This window comes from Manacus candei, unplaced genomic scaffold (assembly GCF_025592945.1).
Source record: "Manacus candei isolate 608988 ecotype Guabito, Panama unplaced genomic scaffold, ASM2559294v1 h1tg000023l, whole genome shotgun sequence".
In the NCBI taxonomy this organism is placed as follows: Eukaryota; Metazoa; Chordata; class Aves; order Passeriformes; family Pipridae; genus Manacus; species Manacus candei.
The window spans coordinates 5,993,831-6,017,120 of NW_026138071.1; the positions used below are offsets into that span (position 1 = coordinate 5,993,831).

At 44.4% G+C, this 23,290-nt stretch overlaps 1 protein-coding gene across 14 annotated transcripts in view; it reads right to left on the reverse strand.

Annotated features, from left to right (window-relative positions):
* The window catches only part of BIN1 (bridging integrator 1), an 87,821-nt gene that overhangs the window by 14,499 nt on the left and 50,032 nt on the right, over window positions 1-23,290 (reverse strand). For 2 of the 14 annotated variants that reach the window (XM_051786935.1, XM_051786936.1), the window contains exons 8-15: window positions 21,255-21,340; window positions 19,833-19,908; window positions 17,703-17,785; window positions 14,993-15,043; window positions 10,145-10,295; window positions 5,982-6,110; window positions 3,016-3,123; window positions 980-1,003 (exon numbers count right to left, since the gene is read on the reverse strand). In XM_051786935.1, coding sequence (XP_051642895.1) covers window positions 980-1,003; window positions 3,016-3,123; window positions 5,982-6,110; window positions 10,145-10,295; window positions 14,993-15,043; window positions 17,703-17,785; window positions 19,833-19,908; window positions 21,255-21,340 — 708 coding nt within the window. The remainder of the gene's footprint in view (window positions 1-979; window positions 1,004-3,015; window positions 3,124-5,981; window positions 6,111-10,144; window positions 10,296-14,992; window positions 15,044-17,702; window positions 17,786-19,832; window positions 19,909-21,254; window positions 21,341-23,290) is intronic. The other 12 variants (XM_051786947.1, XM_051786948.1, XM_051786940.1 and 9 more) reach the window with 8 other exon arrangements.

Consider the following 23,290-nt stretch of genomic DNA (forward strand, 5'->3'; position numbering starts at 1 on the left):
GAGTACCAGCTACAGGGAGTCCTTAGGCCAGGTTCTCAGCCACGGCTAAGTCATGTCCTCCCAAGTACTCACTCTAGGTAGTGATCTGGCCCTGGGGAATGGAAAGGTTGGTAGGACTCAATTCCCCAGCATAAGCCAAGGCTGTGAGCTCACACACTGGATACAGCCAGCTCAAGCAGCAGGCTTGAGCGCCCAGATCGAGTGTTTTCTGTCCCCACTGCTGGCTGTTGGTCCAGAGAGACTAAAAAGTAGTTATGCTTGAAATATCTCACAAAGAGCTAATGTGCAGCAACCTGAGACCTTCCCAGGCCAGATGGATATAGAGGGCATAAATGAGGGTCTGGTTTTGGTTCAGATGCGGAGCATGTATAGGGTCTCCCTTGTCAGTAAGCTTCAAATTGAGGTTGAGGCAGATGCCAGGTGAGTCTTGGGCCTGCACCTAACTTTCGGTGTAGACACAGGGGGAGCTAATTCACATCAGCCTTTCTGACAATGACGGTCGATGAACAGGAAACACCACAGATAATTCCAGATGTGTACATACCCAGTGGTACAGGCAGTAATGATGAAGGGCAGCTGAGATATTTATGCATTGCACACAAGACCAACAGGATGTACAGAATTTAGGAAATACTGCGTTGTAGAGAGTGAGCATGATGCTGCAGTGGTGTTAAGTATGAGGTGAAAGTCACAGCATTATGCCAAGAGAAAGATGAGTGAGTTAGCAAGAAAAAGGATGGGTTTGTGCACGGGTAGAGTCATAAGTTTTAGAGTGCCAGACTTGACTTTCAAACATGTCCCATGGTTGCCCCTGGGGCTTCACAGATGGTGCATAAGTGCATTCAGCAGTACATATAGCAACTTTGATTCGGGGTGTGCAGAAAGGAAGAGTGGTGAGGGAAAGGAGACAGGTATGCAGAGATGGCATTGGCATGTGAACAGTACATGATGAGAGATGAAAGCCATATGAATTTCTTACCTCCCATAAATCCCAAGGTAAAGACTAAGCATGTCAAAGAGCAACAAAAATAAAACATGTTTATACGTGATTATTTCAGTGAGTACAAACATTACAGACGCTGATCAGACTGAAGCAGACATACACATTCAACAGCACTTATCTCTGCAATTTTTTGAAATATTTGTTACTACTTGAATTTATACACCCCTCCCCACTGCATATTCAAATCTAAGCACCAAGGCACTTGAGTAAGGGTTTTTTCTACCTCTGGTATGAAGGGAGACAGTCAAGCCACATTCAGTTATCAGTGGCAGACCACATAGTCAGAAAAAAAAACCAACCAAATAAACAAAGAAAACCAAACCAAACTCATGAGTTTGTGGTCCATTAGGGTTAAATGTTTCCCCATATATCTACGCCCAACAGAGTTAGCATGATTTCAGAACAAGACATCAACTGGTGCCCCGACCCTGGCAGCTTTCAAGGCCAGGCTGGATAAGGCCTTGAGCAGGTGTAAAGTGTCAGTGTCAGGTGCAAAGTGTCTCTGCCCATGGCACATGACATTGGCACTAGATGACCTTTAAGGTCCCTTCCAATCCCTTAACATTCTATGGTGTCTTTGGATTAGTAGTGAAATATCTTAACCTCTTTGACATACTGCTCACCCTATGGGAAATAAATCTGACTGCTTTGATAACTAGGTGGTTTTCACTCGGTTTTATACTTTGGTTACCATTAGAAATTATCAATTTCAGACTCTTTCTTTTACAGACTTCTGAAGCTAATAATAACTACATTAGAACACCAAATATTCCATTGCTGAGCAGTTTTGGAAAACCAATTTAGTGTAATATTTGTTGCTTGCTGAAAGGGTAACAAATAATTCCATTTTAAGTTGAATTTATACTCATATCCTATGTCAGTATAACCAATTATCTAAGCTATAACTGGTGATTCAGAAAAAAAATTCTAGTAAATAAATCTAAAAAAAAGCTTATCCTGTAAATTTATCTTGCAGCTTGTTCTGTAAAGCAAGTTCTGTAAGGCAAGTAGACACAAAATGCCTATCTGCCCACTTAAAGTTCCAAAAAGGGGTAGCTTGCCATATTGGCGTATATCAAGTTATGATGATAACTGCTACCTTGCAGATACAGTATTTTAATTCAGGAGAATCAAATGCCTAATGTTTGATCTCTTTAATAAGAGAGGTCTTATTCCTACAAAAGTCTGTGCCATACAGACCTACTTGACATGAGAAATACGGTAAACATTCCAATTATGTTTATTACAAATTTTAATGGCATCCACAAAAAATAAGCAGTCCATACATATTAAATGTAAAGTCTCAGTGAGGACAACAACCAAATTCAGGATGCATTTCAAAGCCTCCAGCCATTTAGACATAAAATGAAGTGCAGTGGTGGTGGACAGGATGGTGAACAGGACCAGTTACAGATCAGACCAGAATTAGGGCTTTTTGATACCACGCTGTGTGCAGCCCTGTGGCCAAGGAGGAAGCTACTTCTTAACTAAGAACACAGGCTATGTTACACACAGAAAAAGAAGGGTTTCACATCACTTGAATATCCCATCTACAGCTTTATTCACCTTAAGTCACTGCAGATTATCAAAGTGTCTATTAAAAATCCCTTAGAGAGCAATTTATAACAGGAACACAGAACTCAGGCTGAATTCTTACCCATGGAGTCACAGTTTAAATCCATATAGCAGACAGAGGATGCTAAACTAAGGAGGGACATACATTAAGTTGAATGAGGTGCCAATAAGTAGATCATAAGAGCAAATCACAAGCATCCCACAAACACCTAGTGCCAGACTGTGGCCAGGCTAGTAGCCATCTGATTCTCACTGGACTTGCACATCCAGCAGAGAAGACCAAGGTGCCCACCTCTAGTGCCCAGGCCTGGGCTCCCACACGTAATGCCCAGCCACCCACAGCTCGGGTCCACATTATCATTCAGGTGACTGCAAGTCACAACACACATGGCAACAAGTCAGTTACAAAGGGAGAAGGAACGGTGATATGAACCAACCTGGGAGGCGGGTGTGGGGGTCTTCCCCACAGTGGCATCTGGTTTAATGGGATCAAAATCCAGATCCAACAGGCTGGCTCCCTCCTGGAAGGGCCCAGGGGCATCAAACTTGGCAGCAGTGAGGAAGAAAAGCAGTACGAGCATTAGACACACACGCGCGTGCACAGTACAGGGAGGGCATGTGATATCCCAGAGCTAAAGCTGCAAGCGCAGAAGACATGGTGGCAGTGCAAACACCTGATGTGACTCCTGACTGTCTGCATCCTGCAAACACAAGCAGGTAGCACAGGGTGCCACTGTAAACCAAATCTGAGCCTTTTCCACAGGACTCATTCATCATCTCACCTGGCCAAATGAACTGACGTGGTGTAAGCACCTAACCTGCTGTAGTCAAAAGGATCACTGCCACTGCCAAATCAGAAAGGCTGTTCTTCTATTTATATCTATTCCTCACAGCTCATCCAACTGCCTTTGTACTGAGAGACCAAGACTGACTCCCTCAAACACATACAAAAGAGCTGCCATCTATACAATCTATCTCAGGAACAAAAATCCAGGGACAAAACCACTCAGACTGCTGGAAGGCAAGTCTGGGAAAACTCAGAGCTAACTACCAAAGCTCCTAATTTCCTCCTGCCTTCTGAGACAGAAACACAAAATACGGCAGCTCACTCTAGTAAGAGATTTGAATCCCTTCCAAGTTCAAAAATGCCATTTTCAATGGTTTCCATTTCTGGGCAACCCAGAAATATACACACACAAGTCTTCTGAAAAACCATAAATTTGAGAAGCTTTGCTACTCTCTACAATTTCAGCAGCATAACTCCCTTTGAGTGATTAATGCTCTGCCTAAGGACAGCGATGGCACATTTGCTCATTGCCATTAATAAAACAGTCACTACAGAGGACACGAGTCATTAGTATTCAAAACCTGACTATCACTTTTGTGTTTTAGATTTAATCTAACCACTACAAGACACTCCTTTCTACTCTGCTTCAGAGGAAGCTGCTCTCTCCAGGAAGTCAGGAAGATTTGCCCCTGTTTCCTCTGATCTCCCAGGAGACTGGCCTTACTGTTTCAGTGACCTTTTCAACAAATGTGGCAGGTTGGTCTCCACAGTTATATCATAGCCCCACAACAGAAAAACTTCTGGAAAGTAGCAAGACACACTATTTAAGAGAAGTTCCCTGAATACTACCAACACCACCATAATTTTCACGTCCTCTAGTTTCTCTTACTCCAATTCTCTTAGAGATGTTTCTCTCCCTTATGAATGTGTCTTTTTGGCATCCACAAGGATGAGGACAAGGAATCAAGCTCTCTCATCTCCCAATAATAAACCCTGACCAGTATGCAAAAACCAACTGGCAATCTACTATGCTCTTCCAGCACATCCAAGCTACCCATCAGAGCAGTTCCAAACCCAATCTTGAGTTTCATTTGGTAGTGATACATCAAAGGCTGCAGTCATGGAATAGCCTTACCTGCCATTCAAGATTTAAATGCAAGGGCTAGCACCCTTTGCCTTTATCCAGATCTTCCACAAGACAGCTCATTGAAACTAAGACATCTCTCATTGGAACTAAGACATCTGACAGGAACAGCCCTGGGCAACACACTGAGTGGTAGGAGCTGTTGGGTACTTCAGTGAAGATTGTTTTGGCAATCAGAGTCCTCCCTTGGAACTACCATCTAATTGAAAGTCACAGCAAATGCCACCCTGGGTCAGAGCACTGATCAGGTGCAGAAGAGCCAGTCTGACTAAGGGGCTGGCATTCACGTGGAAATACATGATACAAACCATGGAGCAGACAGAGCTGTCCACTACAATACAGGAGAAGGAAGCACAGAAAATGATAGAGTGTTGCTCAGCTGCCTGTGGTCCCCGCCTTCCAACACTGATGTCAAATCATCTCTCTGCTCTGCAATGCAAAATCTGACATGGACTTCATTCCCTCCCCACTTCATCTCTGCTCCTCAGCAGATGGGTGGAAGGTGGCAAACCAGAGGCAATGGAGCAGCATGATGTAAAGAGAAGTTAAGGGCTGAGTCACAGATGAGCACTAATAGAGACATTATTTGTGCTTTAACAAGTATTTAGGGAGAAAAATATATACACATGTATACATATATATAAATATATAAAGTATATGCAGGTATTTCATGATACAGCCAGAAATCTGGTCAGGCTCTTATATACATAAGGACTGCCATTCACCTAGATCCAACACAGAACTCCCTACCTGGGCATCCTCTCTGGCAGTGATGTAAATAAAAGTGAAAATGAAGAGGAAAATATATAATTTGAAAATGTTTTTCCTTTTTCAGGGCTTCTTTTCAGGTGCCACCTGACAAGAAATACTGACAGACTGTGTAAGCAGTCCTAACTTAACAGCAGGCCCATCTAATTGCAGGCCTCCATTCTTTGCAAAGGGAACTTCATGCAATTCCTGTTGGTCTTTCCTAGGCAGGAGTGGGCTTTAAGCCACAAAACCCATGTGTAAAGGCATAGACAACACAAAACTGCCTTCTCCCAAAACTGGTAGAGATACCTGGGTCACCAGTTAGGGCTATACATGAGCAGAAAAAACATGCTTCATCCATACTCAGGATCAGTGAGTCTGGAGAGAGCATATCATTGGATATGAAGACAGCTGTAATCCATGTGCATTGCTGCTGAACAAATGCAGTGATTACTTTCTGGCATCTTGACCAGCTGCATTTCTCCTATTTCTTCTATGAATGAAAGCTCTCAAAGGACAGTGTGTTACTCAAGGCTTCCTTCTAGCCACCCTCCCCTTTAAGGTAGCCTCCTATCTAACCTACTGCCTTCCAAGGTCCAAAGCTGAGCTTCCTTTCCTCCTTTACCTGACCAGGTTTCATAACTTAACACCTCCAAAGAGAAGAAAGGTTGAAAGGAAAAGTTCAGAGGCAGACAAAAATTAGGCAGGGCATAGCAGCTAACCTGCGAAGGGGTTGTCACACTTATCTCAGGGACAAAATTGTCATCAAACAGACTGATGATGTTCTCCTGCTTGATCTCCTTGGAGGGGGTGACTTTTGGAGGCGGAGGTACCGGAGGCCCTTTCCTCAACTGCATGCAAGTGAGCACACGGCCACAGCACAGACGGCGACACCCAAAAAAACCAAAGACAGGAACCAGGTTAGTCACAAAAACTGAAGGTGAGGGGAAACCACAATCACTGGCTTAGAGCAGGGTCCAGTCAACTCCATCTGAAGAGGGAGGGAGTAGGGGGTGAAGGGCTGTATTGAAACAAAACAAAATAAACAACCACACGCCTCCAGAGAAGGTTTGGCATCATTAGTTACACTTCAGCCGTGGGCAAGTTTCCCTCTGCAGAGGAGAAGCGTAACACAATTAATATGCATTGACAGGACATGCATACATAATTAAAGCATGTGCAACCTTCAAAAGAACCACTGGGAAGGGAACAGATCAATTACTGAGAACATGATCCAACAGAACAGACCAGCGCTGCCTCCCTTTTCTGTACTTACCATACCTAAGGGAATGAGAGAACAGGCTCAATTTGCCCTACTATGGACAGGTGACCATGAGGACAGACTGATCTGCCCAGTACTGGCTCTCTGGTGCACTGGTTATCAGTGTGCTGTAAGAAAGGTCTGAAGGAGCTCTTGATGGTATCTTAGCTTTAGACAAGAACAACTCAAACTTTCATGAAGCCACAACTGCTGTGAACCCAACTCTGCTCTCAGTTTCACCAGTGAGCACTGACACTAATGAAGTCATGTTTTCCAAATGGAGATCCCAGGGAATGCATAAAACCATCTGACCCGGTAACTCTAATACCCAATAGCCACCATCATGCTAAAGACTCAGCCTGACACTGCATTCACAACCCTGTGGAAGTTGTGGTAGACCCTCCCTAGATCAACCCATCCACATCCTTTTCACCTTCTCCTGTGCTCAAAGCTTAATGATCATTTCCAGGTCAAATCAGACTTTGAGGAGCTTCTACTGTGTTGAAATAAAGCAGCCATACAAGTTCCCAGCACCAAAGCAATGCTTAGCACTGACAATGCTTTCCATTTACAATACAGTTTTACAGCTACTTGATCTTCTCATCATACCTAGGATCCCAAGGCAGACTGAGAGACCTGACAATGTGTACCCAGTCTATCAGTGTCAAGCCCAGATCTGAAACACAGAAATCCTTGGCTCCTAGTCCTGTGTTCACATTCTTCCAACTTATAACTGAGCTCTACAAGGATTTATTTAGATTCCTAAAGATGTGCCTGGTCTTCTACAGGGTTAACCTACTTAATTGAGAGTGAGTGTGTATGAAAACACACAATTTTCCCCTGTATAGCTAACTAGGGGAAATAATGAAAATAATGTGTTCTTTCAACTTTTCACTGTTTGCAGAAGGTGGTGTGTCCATACTCCCTGAGAACAATCCCTTCCTGAAAATCCCCTGCTTGCAAGATGAGATCAGAAATTTCAGAGAAAAGCTATTCTCAGAACCTAGACACCCTCTGCAGAAATGAAAGGCTCCAATTACTAACTCTAAAGTAAAAAATATCAAAACTTTTCTGCTATTTATTTCTCTAATACAGTTAGTCTCCTTCCTTCCGATGCATTAGTGTTTTGGAGATGACCACTTCCACACTGTCCAGCATTACCTCCAACAGCAGTCTAAAATCACATTTCAAAGACAAGATGACTGATGTTGGGTTATACCTACAAATAATTCACTCACTAAAAACTTTGTTGTCTAGAATAAAGCAAATCCTCTAAATTTTTTCTGCTGATTTGGATCCCCCTATGTTGAAATTCAACATAGTTGCACTGATTTCAAAAGTCTCATTACAGCATTTCAGTGGTGTAACTGAGAGCAGAAGTCTGACCTTTGAAGTTTCACGGGCTCCCTGAAGTCCTGTGTCATCATCAAATCACTACACAGAGAGCTGACAGCATTCATTTCTTCCAAAAGACAGAAATAAACTGTTCTCAAGAATTAAAGGACAGTAAAAGAGGTTTGGTGTTTTTTTCTGGTATAGGGAACAGTTCAAAATTTAGATAGCATTTATTTGGTCACTCCTGTTTTGTCGTCTTTCTTTCCACAGCCTTTGCTTATGGTTTGCTTTAGTATTTCAGACATGAAGAGGCCAGAGAACTGTTCTTGCTTTTTGCGTTTTGGTCCATCCTCCCACAGAGGGTGAGGCCCTCCAGCCTCCCTTGGAGGACTGTTGAACAAAGCACTTACCCAGAGGTCAAAAGTAATAAGACCTGTGAAGACGTCAGTATTAAAGTTGAGCAGACGCTTGTGTTTCCCAGCTGGCTGGCAAGCTGACACGCACTTTCTAGACTTTATCCATACAGACACTAGGCTTGGCTCTGAGTATGAAACTCCTGCCCTTGTCTTCCCTCCCTCTGGAGCCAGCTCCATCTCTTACCAGGTAGTGTGATTATGGAGTGGAGCTCTTGCTTTTCACTGTAGTGATGCCTGGGGGGATGAATTAAATATAGACTGGGAACGAGCTGCCAGGTGGTGGCAGCATTAGCTGCAAATACCATTTCAGTCTCATCCTGAGGCCCATCCAAGGTTGCAGGGCTGCACTGGAATATTCTGCTTGCTTGGCAAGGGGTGCTTCTAGCCCCATTCCTGTGGGCAGGCAGGCAGGCAGCAAGTGAATAAGAAAGCACTTGCGGGCTGGCAAAAACAAAGGTTATCTGTGCTATTTAAAGGAAAGGGAAGAAGCCAAATTCATTAAGACAAGTCCACAGACAGGGTGAGTGAAGTCTGCTGTGAACAGCTTAATAAATCTGTACAATTTCTTGTTTAAAATTTTAGCCAAGTTCTGTAAATCTCTGGGGAAAAAAAATCAAAACCAAACCCACAACAGAAAGGCAATTGTGGATATACTATCTTCTCTCCCCCATACACACAGTCTACTCCAAGGTCCTAGCCTTGGTCATGGTCAAGCCACTCTAGGCTGTGCAGAGACACTGGAGAAGTCCTGAAAAGACACTGCCAGTCATCCACACATCTCACAGGACTGGAACTTTTTGCCTATGCAAAAACATCCCCTTCCTGTCCCTGCATAATCATAAAAGTCAAAAATGCAGTAGAGAGAAAAATATTCTGAGAGGCTCTCCAGAAACAGGAGACAGCCTACCCCACAGGCCTGGATTTGGAATAATGCTGCTACATATGGCAACGACAAAGAAGTTATGGGTTGCACCCGTCTCCTTTCAGAGGCAATAGGTTTTCCCATACCAGTTTGGCCAGAACCTCTCTCAGCTTTAGTTCTTCCTGGAAGACTACATCCTAGTGTCCCACTTACTGAGATACAAAGATTGGGACCAGACATAAATTTGTTCTAGTTACTACTTTTCCCTACTAAGCTTTTCTCCCACTCAGCAACAGAGGGACAGAAAGAGGAAGTAAATGTTTTATTTTCCTTAAATCCCAAAGTCAAACATATCATATGATATGCTGAGTAGCTACATCTACTATTTTGAACATGCTGCTGGCTATCTCCTGTGTATGGAAAGACCTAACAAAGGGCATATAGAAGACTCCATATAATGGACAGTCTTCCTGGAACTCATGTAATTTCTTCATAGCATAAGAATATAACCCCTTTATTTTTAGCATAATATGTTATCTTGGTAGTAAAGTAAAACATCCAAAGTACAGATGTTCTCCTTATTAATAATAATTTTTTTTATTTTAACCTTCTTCATCTACAGAAGTTCTTGAGAAGAAATTGGACCATTGAATTCCACAGGTTAATTCAAATGTAAAGAACAAACTTCCTCGTCTAGCTACAACTCCATCCTCCCTGGATCTTCTTGGTCATCATATCAGACAGCAAAACATATTACTGGCCTTCACCCTGTAAAGCCATTCAGAGATACTCAGTTCTTCCCTATATGATACAGAGATGACCCAGAAGCAACTCGAATTCTCAGGAACTTTCTCAGGAACCAGTGAAAGAGAACAACCACCATGTCACATTCTGTGTTCTCAGTAGCAGGATGAGGTCCAAAAAAGCAACTGCTGGATGTCTTTGACTCACAGAGCTTGTGCCATCAGTGGTCGTACTGTGGAGACATGGTCAATGTCATGGGGACACTACCTGAGATGGTGACTTTGGGATGCTTGCCCCAGGCGCTTCCAAAGTGGATGGTTCCAGCTCATGGTTGACAGTCTTGGTCTCAGGGCTGGTGATGGGAGATCCATCTGGTGGAGGCGAGGGGCTTTTATTTGCTTTCGCTGGGGTGCTGTCACTGAAGGAAGTGGAGAGAGAAAGGGAGAGATAGGGAGAGAGAAAGAGAGAGAAGTCTGAGCCAGGCCTAGGAGGAGTTTTGCTAACCAGACCAGACCAGTGGCCTCCATTATCTCTTTGCTTCACTGTCCAGATACATGATGAAGATATCTGAAGCCTCAACAAGCTTCTGAGAAGCATCTTTGCTGAGTCACTTGCACTCCAACACACTGCAGCAACATTACTTTGCAGCACTCACTTTAGCTACTCACTAAATTCCTATAGAATAGATACACTTGCCTCACACACAAGAAAACTAAAAACAAAACAACCAGGCATACTGATTTTGCTAGATTCTAACCTACGTGCCTGATATTAAGTCACAGTCTTTAACACTGGGGAAGCAGATGGGGAAAGGAGTTCTTTGCTTTTCATTTAAGTTCTACAGATTAGAATTTTTCTGTGTGGTGGTCTACTGACACTTGCATGGGTTATGACTAATAGATACGTAATACCTGAATAAGGCTGTAACCATAGTAACATTTACTTCTATGCGGTACAAACTGGCTAAGCCAGAAGAGAGGCAAACTAGACAGAGGTTTCACAGATCATTCTAGACAGCAAAGAAACAGTGAGGTTCCAGCTGGTAATAGATATTTCACTATTATGAAAAGTCTCACCAGTTGGTCTTTATTCCAAGACTGCTTCTGACACACAGAGGGATTCTTCAGGGAATTAAGTTGCAAGAAGCTACACCAATGGCATTTGTTGGTTCATAGCTTGGACAGATTTGGGCAGATTTTTCAAAGGAATGACAAGAGGCACACGCCTTTCCCTAGAGGGGTGCCTTGGCTGAGTGTCAAGTCAGTGCTTTAAAGTACAGAATTATGAAAATTTGGTAAAATATTGTTACCAGAGAATTTCAACAGGGATGAAGGTAACAATCAAATTCTCAGGAACAGCTGAATCATCTTGGTTGAAAGTCAGCTCCCACAAAATCAACTAATCAATATATCTCAAGTCATACAGAAGTACACACACTGGTGTGGGATATTTCAGCAGAAGTGGTTACAGTTTGGCCAAACTATACACAGCTGAAAACAGAATATCACAGCGTATTGCAAAAAGGGTGTGCGACCTCATCTGCAGGATATATTTGCCTCCACTTATAAAGTCATACTTCAGTGAAGTTGAAGGCCTTGGGAGAGGCTGAAAAAAACAGATCCTTTCCTACAACTTGATACAATAAATCCTGGCATAGGGCCAGAACTAGAGCAATGCAGACTGGATTCTGAAGGGACATCAAGTCATTTATTTCTTTGCTCTGTCCCAAGAGGGCCCAGAGCTTCAGACATGTGCATCCACTCACACTTGGGACACCTAAGTTATGGTGGTCATTGGCTAACATGCATGATGGCCTCATTCCTAAACATTTGTTTACAAGTGGGGGATAGCAAAAGGAAGAAGGGATAGCAAGGCATTTCAACAAACCTCCCCTTCCAAGCAAGCATCTCACCCTGGTCAGCATTCCAGCTTTCAAGCTCCCCATTCACTTCGCCCTCACCCATTCCCCCCACTTTCTCCCCATATCCACATCCCACACGCACATTTCCCCACAAAGCACTTGTTCTCAGGTCCACATGCAGGTCGGACACTTCGGATGACACTGATGCCAGCAGCACACCAACATGATGCAACAAACCCAATGACGTTCTCTGCCAGCAGCTCTCAACCAGGGGCACACACACCAAGGGAAAAAGAGGGAAATGAAAAGGAAAAAGAGAAGACGGGAGACTAAAGAACATGTACGCCAACCCTCGCAGCTCTTCAGTCTGACTGGAAATGCCTACAGTGTCCTTCCTCGAAGGTTCCCAGAAATCATTTCAATACAGTGGGTTGTGTGACAGATTTTGCAAAATTTACAAGGTTGTGCTAGAGATTCAAAATAGTACTGGTTGGAGGGTGAAGGTAAGGAAGTCCTGATCTAAATGGGAGCAACCAGGAAACAGCAGGAAATGACAGAAAACGTCCTCTGATGCTGGGACGGGGGGGGGGCTCGGGGGAGAACCACGTTGCCTTCCCCAGAGCTGAAAGCACTTTGGATAAGATGGGGGACAGAGCGATCTACACCTAGACTGACAAGACTTCTCAAATGCCCAGACTACACTGGGAATACTGGGACTACTGGCTATCAGCTGGCCTACCAAGACAAGGGTAAGCTTTTCCTTCTAGGGATTTAAAAAGACCATTTCTCCCAATGAAAAAGAAGTTTAGGCTTATTTTCTAAAGGCCATGAAACAGCTTTGTAGTGTCTTATTTCTGGTGCCTGGTAATTACTTAATTTGGAGATATATTGGTAAAAGGCTCCCATGTGAGTCAGCCCTTGTAGGATGAGGGGAAGAAACTGGGCTGTGAGGGCCTCACACTAAAGACTTCATTAAGTCACTACTATTTACAGCTTGTTTGATGTGCTGGCCAATGCCCCTAGGAAAATGCCAGTGCTAATTTTGGCTGAGCCTTTTTCAGCCCCTCGAGTGGCACCTTCATTCCTACACTTGTTGCATGAATTTAGCCAGTGCAACCAGCATCAAGACAGACAGTCACCAGGATCCTGTCCTTCACATGTCCTCAGGGAGCACACACAGCCCATACAGAGCAAAGTCTTGTCTCCAACTAACTGCTTGCTCCAGGAAACACAGGAAAAAGCTAGAGTGTGGGGACTGTACCCATTGACCAAACACGAGTAACACAGTAAAAGCAAGCCAAAATGACAAGGTCATTGCTCTGTCTTTTTCCTTCCCATGAGCAACTGGAAAATGATGCCAAATCCAGGAATATCAGGCGAGGAAGGCAAGGGGGTGTCAACTTTCTTCTGCAAATAGAGAGCTAGGAACAGGGTCAATGCAGTTACTCCAGCTGAAAGGAAAGTAAAAATCCCCCAGCCTGTTTTAGTGCTGCTTAGCTCTCAGACCCTTCACGGGGCTGCTTCATTTGTTCTGGAAGAGCAGGGTAACATCTACAGATGGGATTCCCGTGCACTTGCAACAAGCATACATTAGAGGATGAAATCTACTTTCCAATATGGCAAAAACAGACCAGTTACCTCCTGCCAAGTTCTCAAATTAGAAAGAAAAAAAGGCTGGCATCTCAGCTAAGGCTCACACAGGGCCTTCTAGCCAGAAGTAACTCATTTTTTACCACCAAAGCATACTGAAGAATTATTAAAAAAAAAAAATAGAGCACCTACATACCCAAACCTGTGATGACACAAATGTACATTCTTTCTGCAGGTAAAAGACTGACCAAGCCCCAGGCCCTTCTTCCCTGCACAAGGGACTGCACATTTCTCTGTGACTCCAGCTGCTGCTCTAAAAGCAGAAATCCCCAGCACAGCCCAGGTCAGGCACCTTAACTGCTGGGCCAGTTGGATTTTATCAAGGCAGAGCAGGAGGACATTGTGGCTAGAGCTCATCGAGGTGAGATTTATTAGCTCTCCTTCTGCTGTAGCAACCATCCGTTCCCAGTGACTGGAAATATTAGACTTCCTGCCTGGTACAGGTACAACACCAGTCCAACAAAGGACAGAGACAGACATCCAGAAAAGTACTCCAGTGAATCCTCATCCTCCTTTTCCTATAGTAGAAAACCTCAGAATAGTAACAACACAAGACATTGCTTCACTACTTTCTGTTTGAGACGTAAGTACCAAGAATCAGCTTCCCTGTTCAATTACCATTCTCCACTCTCCAACCTCCCACTTCAGAAAGGATGCATGGCAGAGACAAAGAGAAGGGCATGACTTGCCCTAGGTAGCAGGAAGCCAGAATCAGAAAAGCAAGGATACCAATCCACCAGCACTTGCTTTTATTGCTTGCAGGATACCATCTTAATAATTCTATTTTTGTTCTTCCTATAGGAGCCCCATGGAGGGAGTACCAACACAATGAATAAAAATAAATGAAAATTAGAGGAATTATGTAGCAATTCCCACTTTGCTCCAGAGCATGTTTTTGTCAGTCCTCAACTTATGGTAACTCTAGGCACTGTAGCAATCCAGTTAATCAATGCCATCACTGTCTTGAAAGGCAAGATGCAGGCATTAGTCTTTATACAAGACAACAGACTTCCTTTTCCTTCAGCTCTGCACAAAATTTTAAATGGATAGAGCAAGACAGTGAGGATCCTCAAGAACAGAGCAAGTAAGGAGCAAAGCTACAAGTGTCCTTCTCCCACCTCATCATCCTTCCAAATGCAACAGGTAGATAGAACAGGACTTCTGAGTGTGAAAGACCTGTTTATTGGTCCTCCCTGGCCAGGAAGGAAATGAGAATACAGCATTTCAGACTTGTTCAAATGGGCAAACCCAATAGTTAAAGCTAGAAGTGTTAAAAACCTAAAATTGATCATATATCCCATGGAAAACACAGCACTGCATTTTCCATCACATAAAACCAACTGGACAGACAATGCCTGAGTTTTCACACTGCCTTCTTAGATAGGAAAAGAAGCAAGGATTCAAATCAGGCACACAAGCAGTTAATGGGATTATCCAGACACAGAGATCTCAGCAGGACCCAGCAGGCCATGAACACATCACATCATGCAAAGAATCCCTCTCCCACCACAGGGTTAACACGTGCCAGGCTGTTAGAGTCCAGCAACAGCCTCTCCAGTTTTAGGAACTAAATCAAACACGTATCGAAATGCTGCTCTCCATACCGGTACCTGCTCATCTTTTTCCTCAGCCTGGCGAACAGTTTAGTTTTCTTTCTGTTGAGGATGGCACGCAAATCACTTCAGTTACAGGATGGCACAGTTAAACCAGGAAGCTTCCATGCACCCATTTATGTGGTGCCACAAAACTCATTGTAATTAAGACAACAGGATCTCCTTTCTCTCTCACACACACACAAACACACACTTCATTCCTAGAAAGCTATGGCCTGGTTTGGAGAAAGTGGGAGAAGGGTTTTTATACCTGTGAAAGATCTATATACATGTAAGCAAACTAGAATTTTTCCTGCACTTTGGAACATGGGGCCATGGTGCACATGGAGAAGAAAAAGGAAATTGTATAGACCACCAGAGTCCTGTAAAAGTCCTTTTTTTCACAGCTGCTCACTTTCCACTGTGAATATTGCTGCAAAAGAAACAAGTTCCCCATTCTCCTTTACTTATGTGATCTGCACAGTCTTGTACATGGAACTTAATCATCAGCTTTCCTACCATGTCTTTTTCCAGTTTGTCCAATCATACTAGGAAAACGCTACTGATCTCCTAGCTCTTCTAGGCATCTGAGCCCTGAATGTTCAAACTCTTTCAGAAGCAAATCCCAAACCCGTGCCTGAGGTTCCCAGAAATACACCAGCTGCTCTGTGCTACTGTGCTACACTGCCAGCATCAGATTCATCAACCACAGTAGTATTTCTGTAAGGCCTCACACAAATGTCATAATGATATGTACAGATAACTGCCTCTCTTCTCACACCTCCTCATTCATTTCCTGCTATTGTATCAATCTCCAATCCTTTTCCCAGTAGAAAAGGGCTAGGGAAGCATCTGCTCCTACTGCAGACCACAATAAGCTATTTCCTCCCACACACTTTCACTCCAGCCTTGTGCCACAATGAGAGGCCAGATGTGCAGCAGAGACAGAAGTGCCTCACAGCATTTCCTGGTCACTGCAAAACATATTTACTACATTGGCAAACCTTTGCTACACCCTCCTACAACACCCTGCCCCACTGTATTCAGGAGGAAGAGAGTTGCTCTGGGCCAGGTCTGGCATCTCAGCCAAGATGCAGCAAGATGAAGCTGCAGCACTCAGATTGCTCCCCACACAGGGACCTCTGCACGTGCTCTCAGTTTTGGCTTTTAGGGCCGTGTGGTCTCATAGCCAGACAAAGAGCACAGAACTGCAGCTGAGATACCCATTACAGTCCCAGATGAAGGCAGCAGTCTGTGGGGGCAGGAATTGTGAGAACAGGTAATTTGTTCATTGAAAGCTCTTTCAGGCCAGAAACTTCATGCACAACAGCAATGAACATCTCTGGGCCAGATTGTCATTGCAGCCTGCAATTAGTTTTTCAAGGAAGAAAGAAAGGAGGAGGAAGGACCTAGACAAAGCATTGGCTATAGCCTTTATCTGTCCTGCTACCTCATCCTCCTCCAAGGACCCTGGAGGATGTTACTAACAGAGACAATGCAGCCCACAGCAGCAAGAGGATGGGCACCACAGCCTCCACACAAGGTTACAGTCTGGTTGAGTTGGGGTGATCAACACGCTAACTTGGGAAGAAGACATCATTTTCACAAGCAGCACTTCTACTAGCATCTCTGAAATCTGGTGTCAGCAATCCAAAATTCAGGGGCCAAATTCAATTCAAACTTCCTTGTTCTTTAGAACTGGCAAACACCACACACACTGGAGGAAGAAGGCACACAAGTCATCTCTGCATGACTGCAACAGAAGGTTAAACTGGGAGGAGCGACAAGGGAGCACAGAGGTCTCAACAGCTGTTCTACCCCTTCTGAATCAATGCGCTCAGACCACAGCTTGCCCTTACTTCATGCTGACTTCACCTCCTCCCTCCATCAATACACCAATTGAGGACTTGGGCTGTGCTCCTGATTGCCCAGCACGTGGGATTAGCAGCAGCTGGAAGCCAGAGCCTAACACTATTTCATCACTCACACACTTGGATGAGAGCCAGTCAGCCTAATCCAGAGCCCAACCTCTCCCTCCCTTCTCAGTGCTAGAGAATGTGCAGACTTGCACTTAACCATACAGGATAGGACCCAGCTGAGGAAACAAAACTAAAGGCCCAAAGGACACTCACTCCTTGCATACACGCAGATTGAAAGTTCTCTGAGGTCAGGAGGCCTCATATTAGTGACGCTGCAACTCCTTCCTCAACACACAGAAAAGGAAATCCACTTCATCTGGGTATATAGGACGGGCATAAAGGCTTTGGCAAAATGGTGATTCCAAGTTTGGAGGGCCAAAGAGGAGGCTGGGGAACTAAATAGGCTCTTGGTGCTCAAGCTGTAGGTACACAGTGGAAGCTTTTGAGAGAAAGAACAGGACAGGTGCTGGGCAACTGGACCCAGAAGGAAGAACAGCTCAGTAGCACATGTCAGTGCATGGAATTAGACTTTAAAAAAGCAGAGCTGAGAATCAGTTGCCTACATATCAGCACCTAGTGAAAGTTTAGGCCTCCAGATGCTAACCTAGAAAGGTAAGAGGTATTGTATTGTGTCAGCCAGCGCCAAGTGCAGTCTTGGACATGTTCTAGGAAGTCTCAGGAGGGCACTGTCAGGTAATCAAATCACTTCCAACCGAAAACATGGAGGTTTAGACATCACTAGGCAGAGACATCCCTGTCCCTCCTCCCCTGCTGAGGGAAACACACTACCCACAGTTACTGACCTGGGCTGTGCTTTAACAGGGAAGGCATTGCCTGAGTACTGCTTGTCTAGACCCAGCAGGACATCATGAAGATTTTGGTTCAACTGCAAAATACAAAAACAAAAGAAAGAAAAAGAATGAGAAAAGAGCACGAGTGCCAGAAGAGAGTCTGGGCTGGCCTGCACAGACTGACGAAACACAGGCTTGTGCCCAGATATGCACACAGATTCAGCTATCCCAAGAGAGAACAGCCCTAAATCTGTTTCCACTTCTCTGTGGAGTATGAAATGCTATTGAACATTCCCATGTTCCTCATGGGAATGCTCTGTCTTCCTTACAGATCACCCTTTTAGGTTCTCTATCACTTGGCCCTGCTGATGTGCTGCCTGGTGCCACTGCAGAAGCAGGGTGAGTGTTTATCTAAGGGTCTGTGTGCTAGAACTGAAGCTTCACTCTGGATTTGTAGCCAAAAGCTGTTCCTCAGACCTGCTTATCAAATCTATGGCCATTTCAGCTGTGGAGTCAAAGGCAACTAGACTTCCAGTCAACAAGCTTTAACTTCACAGTCTGCCTGGGCCATCTAGGTTTAGGCAGCACCTAGATATCTTTGCAGAAATTAGGGGTTAAACGCTCCCTGGCACCAAAGGCTGCAATAGTCACTTCAGACACTCCTACTCTGAAACAGCCAATCCATAAATAAGATGAGACACCAGATTTAACACTGGTAGGAGGAGGGATCCCATGTAAGGGAGGATCCCATGTAAGGGAGGAGGGATCCCAGTGTCGGAGGTATTTTGCAGGCAACAACAGCAGTTAATTGGATGTTGTAGCAGTAACAAGAAACAGATGGTTTTTATGGAATAAAGCAAAAGCTCTGGTCTCATACAAAACTCCTCAAGAAAGAAAAATCTTGACATCATACAAGAAGAGCATTCCTGTCTAACAAGCACCTTTCCCATGTTTTGTTGAATGTAAGTTAACAGTAACAAACTGATAATTATAACAACCCTCCCTATTCTTAACAGTTAGTTCATCCCTCAGTGGAGAAGAGCAGGCTATTAATTGGAAAAGACCCCATAAAATGTCAGCAGGGCTCAAAATTGATGCATTACACCAAGTCAGAAGGCCCCTGACTGTTGGGAATTGAAGGACTATAATGTTTCCTGTTGCTTAGCAGCTGCCTTGTTGTCAGGATGACATTGGGGAGTGGAGGGAATATAAGGGTTTTCCAGATGGGCTCTCAGTCCCTCCTCAAGATTAGTGCAACATTTACAGAGGGCGTGCAACTCCTGGAAGCAGCATACACACCTAAGGAATTCAGGAGACTTCTCTAGCTTTTAATTGAAAGAACAAGAACATATTTGTAAATTATACTGGTAATGGAGGACTTTCCCACAGACTGGTCTGGAGGTCTCCTCTGGGTACTGGCACAGAGCACCAGGATCCAGCTTGCCACCACCACCTTACAACACTGCTTACTGCTGTGATTCCCAACTCATGACAAATTAGTAGCCCATATAAGGGCCATGCTAAGTACTCAAATGCCTTCTTCTGCGTCACAGGGCAGGAAAGAAACCAAAGCAGAGAGGTACTGCAGGGAAGTGCCTTCTTGAGGGACTGGACTGAGGCAGGTCTCAGTCTTTAGCCAACTTGCAGACTGGCAGATTTCCTGCTGTTTTCAACCCCACAGCTAGGCTGGATGAGGGTACACAGTAACCTGCTACCAGGCAGCAGAGGAGGAGGAAAACAGATACCATGCTGAATAACCTGAATGTGCCCAGGTTATAGGTTACAGATCCATAATGGAGACGAATGAAAAAATGTAGCAAGAGAGAGATCTGAGAATGGCTTCCCTTTCCTCTGTGGATCTGCAAACGAGTGCTGTCAAGTGACATGAACTCCCCACTGCTGCATGGCCCTGCAGTCTCTTCCCTGTACTCCATCTCTTTACATTACTATGTCAGACAGCCTTTGTCCAAAGAAAAAAACTATGGGTTTATACTTTTCTCTGATTCAGGGTTGTTTTTTCTTGACAGTTTTTTGGTTGTTTTTTTGTTTTGTTTTTTGGGTTCTTTTTTTGGTGGTGGTGGTTGTTGTTGTTTTTTACTAGCAGCGAAGAGGATAAGTAGGATAAGCTGTTAGTTGCCTTACCTTGCTCATTTCTTTATGGAAGTTCTCTTCTAGGCCTGCTATACTCTGGAATGTGTTGACATAGAAACCAACACGACTGCCAAATGAAAAACAAGACAGAAGAACTTAATGGACACAATGCTCTCCCTATACTTTTCAATTCTGCCCCTTCTGCTACGTTTCACCCACCATTCCCATTTAAATTGAACTCTGTCAGGTCTGGCACATGTGGAAAGAGAAGGGTGGCAGGGGAGTGTGAAGGGGGTGATGGAACAAAGGCTAGGTATGGGGCAAACATATCCAAGGGGAGAAGGAGACCAGGTATATGATCTGAATTTGTGCTGGCTAAAGGGAGAGGGAGGTGCAGGGCAGGGAGGAAAGAAAATAAAAATATGAAAGAAGGGGAAAAAAAGGTGCCTGAATAGGAAGATGGAAAAAGGATGGAGGCTGTGATGCAGACAGAGTGTTGGGAGAGCTGGGGGAATTAGCAGGATGACAGATATCAATTCCCTCTGAAGTCCCTCAGCAACAGGGGAAGCAAAAAAGCATGAACTGTTTGCTTCAGAGGCAGGAAGAGTACGGAAGCACAGGATAGACACAGAAAACAATAGGGAAGCAGAAGGATCAGCTGGACAGCAGGAGCCTGTGAACAACCTGTAGCACCTTAAAATCTCAGCAGCTGCCTGTCACCCACTTGCCTCTAGCCAGCCTGCCAGCAGCCAACAGAGAGTGCTCTACCAGCACTCAGCTGAAGGAACAACAGCAGGAGCGAGATGGTCACCAAGGCCAGCAGCATCATGGTTCTGCACAGGGAAACACCCAGATGCCTGTATCCCTCCCAGCTCCTTCCTCAGTCCGGCCTGCAGGCTGCTTTGAGCAAGGACACCTACCCCAGGCTGGACAGAAGGCAGACATCAGCACTTCACTTTCCCACCCTGCTGCCACCCACTCTCCATTCCCCACAGACCAGCACTGCCAACCCAGACATGACTGCTGCATTCAAAAATAAGAAACTGGGACACTTCTAGGAAGATTTTGACTGCTTTCCACTGTGCCCTCCCCATAAATCAGCCTCTGCTGCCCTACAGGTCATCCTTCAAGCTAAATGTCAGTCTTTTTCTTTCATCTCCCTTTTCATCACCGCAGCCACTGGTATGGCAAATCCACGGTCTCTCAAGTATTCCAGTAAAGTTGGGCAGAGTTGGTAGGGCAAAAGGATTAACTGGACAAACAGAGAAACACAGTTTCTCCCTGTGGTAAAACTGTATTTTTCAAGAAAATCATGAAGCAAAGCCCAAAAAGCATAGGGTGAATCTGGCTGGGGGGAAAATCCTAGGACAGACTGAGATGACCCAGAAAAGAAGAGCACACACCCCATCCAGACCAAGAGCTTGGTTATTCACTTCCTTCCAACCAGCCCTCGGGAAAACTTCCAGCACTCACCTATTCCATAGTGAAGGCAGTTCCTCCTGCAGATCAACATTCATCTCTTCAAACACCTTCTGAGCCTTTACTAACTCTTCTTCAGCCTTAATAACAGAGATGGGAGATTGTCAGCTCCAGTACAGACAAGTATCCTGCAAGGCTGAGACAACTGTGACTCTTTTGACTTCTTTGGGAGACCAGGCAAAATTCTGGCATGAGGTAATCAGCATCCCAAGTGAGTCTCCCAGGAACCAGGGTTGCATCACAGGTGACCTGATGCCCCTTCATCATGAATGTGTTACTCTCAGGCTACCTCTCAATGGTTTTCCCCATTTGCATACTCAGAAAGTAATTCAAACAACAACTAATGCGTTTTAAGTTCTATAAATTTCCCTAGCTTCAAAAACTGAATGGAGTTGGTCAAGCAGTTCAGCCTTGAGCTTGGATATAGATGAAGGTAATAGGGCCTCTGTTCCTTGCCAGGTCCCAAAAAGAGTTGAAATCCATTCCAAATGGCATTAGAGAAGAATCTTCCCACGTGTGGACTCTTTATGCTCAGCTAACATCATGCCAAAGCCCCGTCTCTTCTGAGGAAGGGTGGAGGTCTGCATCCTTGGCTGATACAGCTCTCCCACAAAGCTGATTGGAGAAGCAAGGAAGAGTATGCAAAGCATGAGTTGTGCCAGCAGGAGGCCAGGCTGCAGGGCTTGAGCAGTACATCTTGGTTTCAGTGGTCTCACACAAGCACAACCCTTGGCTGGTTGTCAGCCACCAACACCAAAAGCAGTATGCCTCGTACAGGACCTCTTTCTTCCAGCTGAGGGTCTAAATTTGACCTGTTCATTGCACCTAGACACTGACAGATCCCAACACTGATGGATGAATTCTGTCAGGTTTCAGTGACAAAAAGGATGATCCTGGTTGTTCCTGACAGCAGACACCAGTAACAAGCCCATTCCCCTTCCTACATTTGTCCCAGGTAATTTCCTCCTCTTTTCAGTGTCCTGACTTAAAACTCAAAGTTTTCTAAATAAAATTTTATTCTGTTTTTATTCTGCAATCTACAACAGCACAGTATTCTCCCATAACCATGTGCAGTGGGTTACAGGGTGGAAAAATCCCTGCATGAGCAACTTGACAACACATCTTTATCAGTAAGGTCAGCACAAGTGCTTATACATGCGACAACAGCAGGAATGTCACAACACCACAGGCCTCTGCAAAGAGCTCACAAGCCACAGGAACTGGATCTCCCTACAAGGCTGCAGTCAGATTTCTACCCCTTCTAGAAATCAAGTTTTATCTTCTTTGTGCCAGCTTAATTAAAGAAATCCAGCTTACTGCTCCTTAGTGATGCATACACACAACAATAGGATTGATGGGCAAAAGGGCTTAAAAATATTTTGCAGTTCAGAATCCTGTTCCTCACAGAATTGTGTAGGATTCTTACACTCTGTTTCTCTCCTGACTTATGAGCAAGCCACAGAAGCTCCTACTTTCCATCTAGCTCCAACTGTAAGCGGGTTGTTCATTGCTGCCCAAGGAAAGGCTAAGGCTTTGTACTCAAGATCACAGGAGAAAGTTTACTCCAGAAAAAGACACAACTGGTAAGTATTCAAAAGTTAAGTAGACTTTGTGAGGAACAGACAGGGGGAGAAGGGGTCATGATGCTTCCACCCAGAAACCCCTGTTTCGCTGCTACACTCACTGAAAAACTTAACATTTCAAGAGTTTGCACAAAACCACCAAAAACCCTTTTAAACAGAGACACAGTTTACGCTGAATCAGAAATAATGATCATAAAGACTCATTCTGCCTTAAAATACCTCTATGAATGAATACTTCTAATGTAACCATTTTAAAGGAAATAAAAAACCCAGTCCATCCCTTTGGCTTTACCTTATTCTAATTTCCAAACTATAATGGAACCAGAATCAACCCAGGAGATGTGGTAGCTGGGAGATGAGACAACATTCAATGCTGTTAGTTTTACAGATATGGTGAATAGTAATAACATTCTTTCCCTCTCTTGTTTACCTGTTTATAAGGTCAAA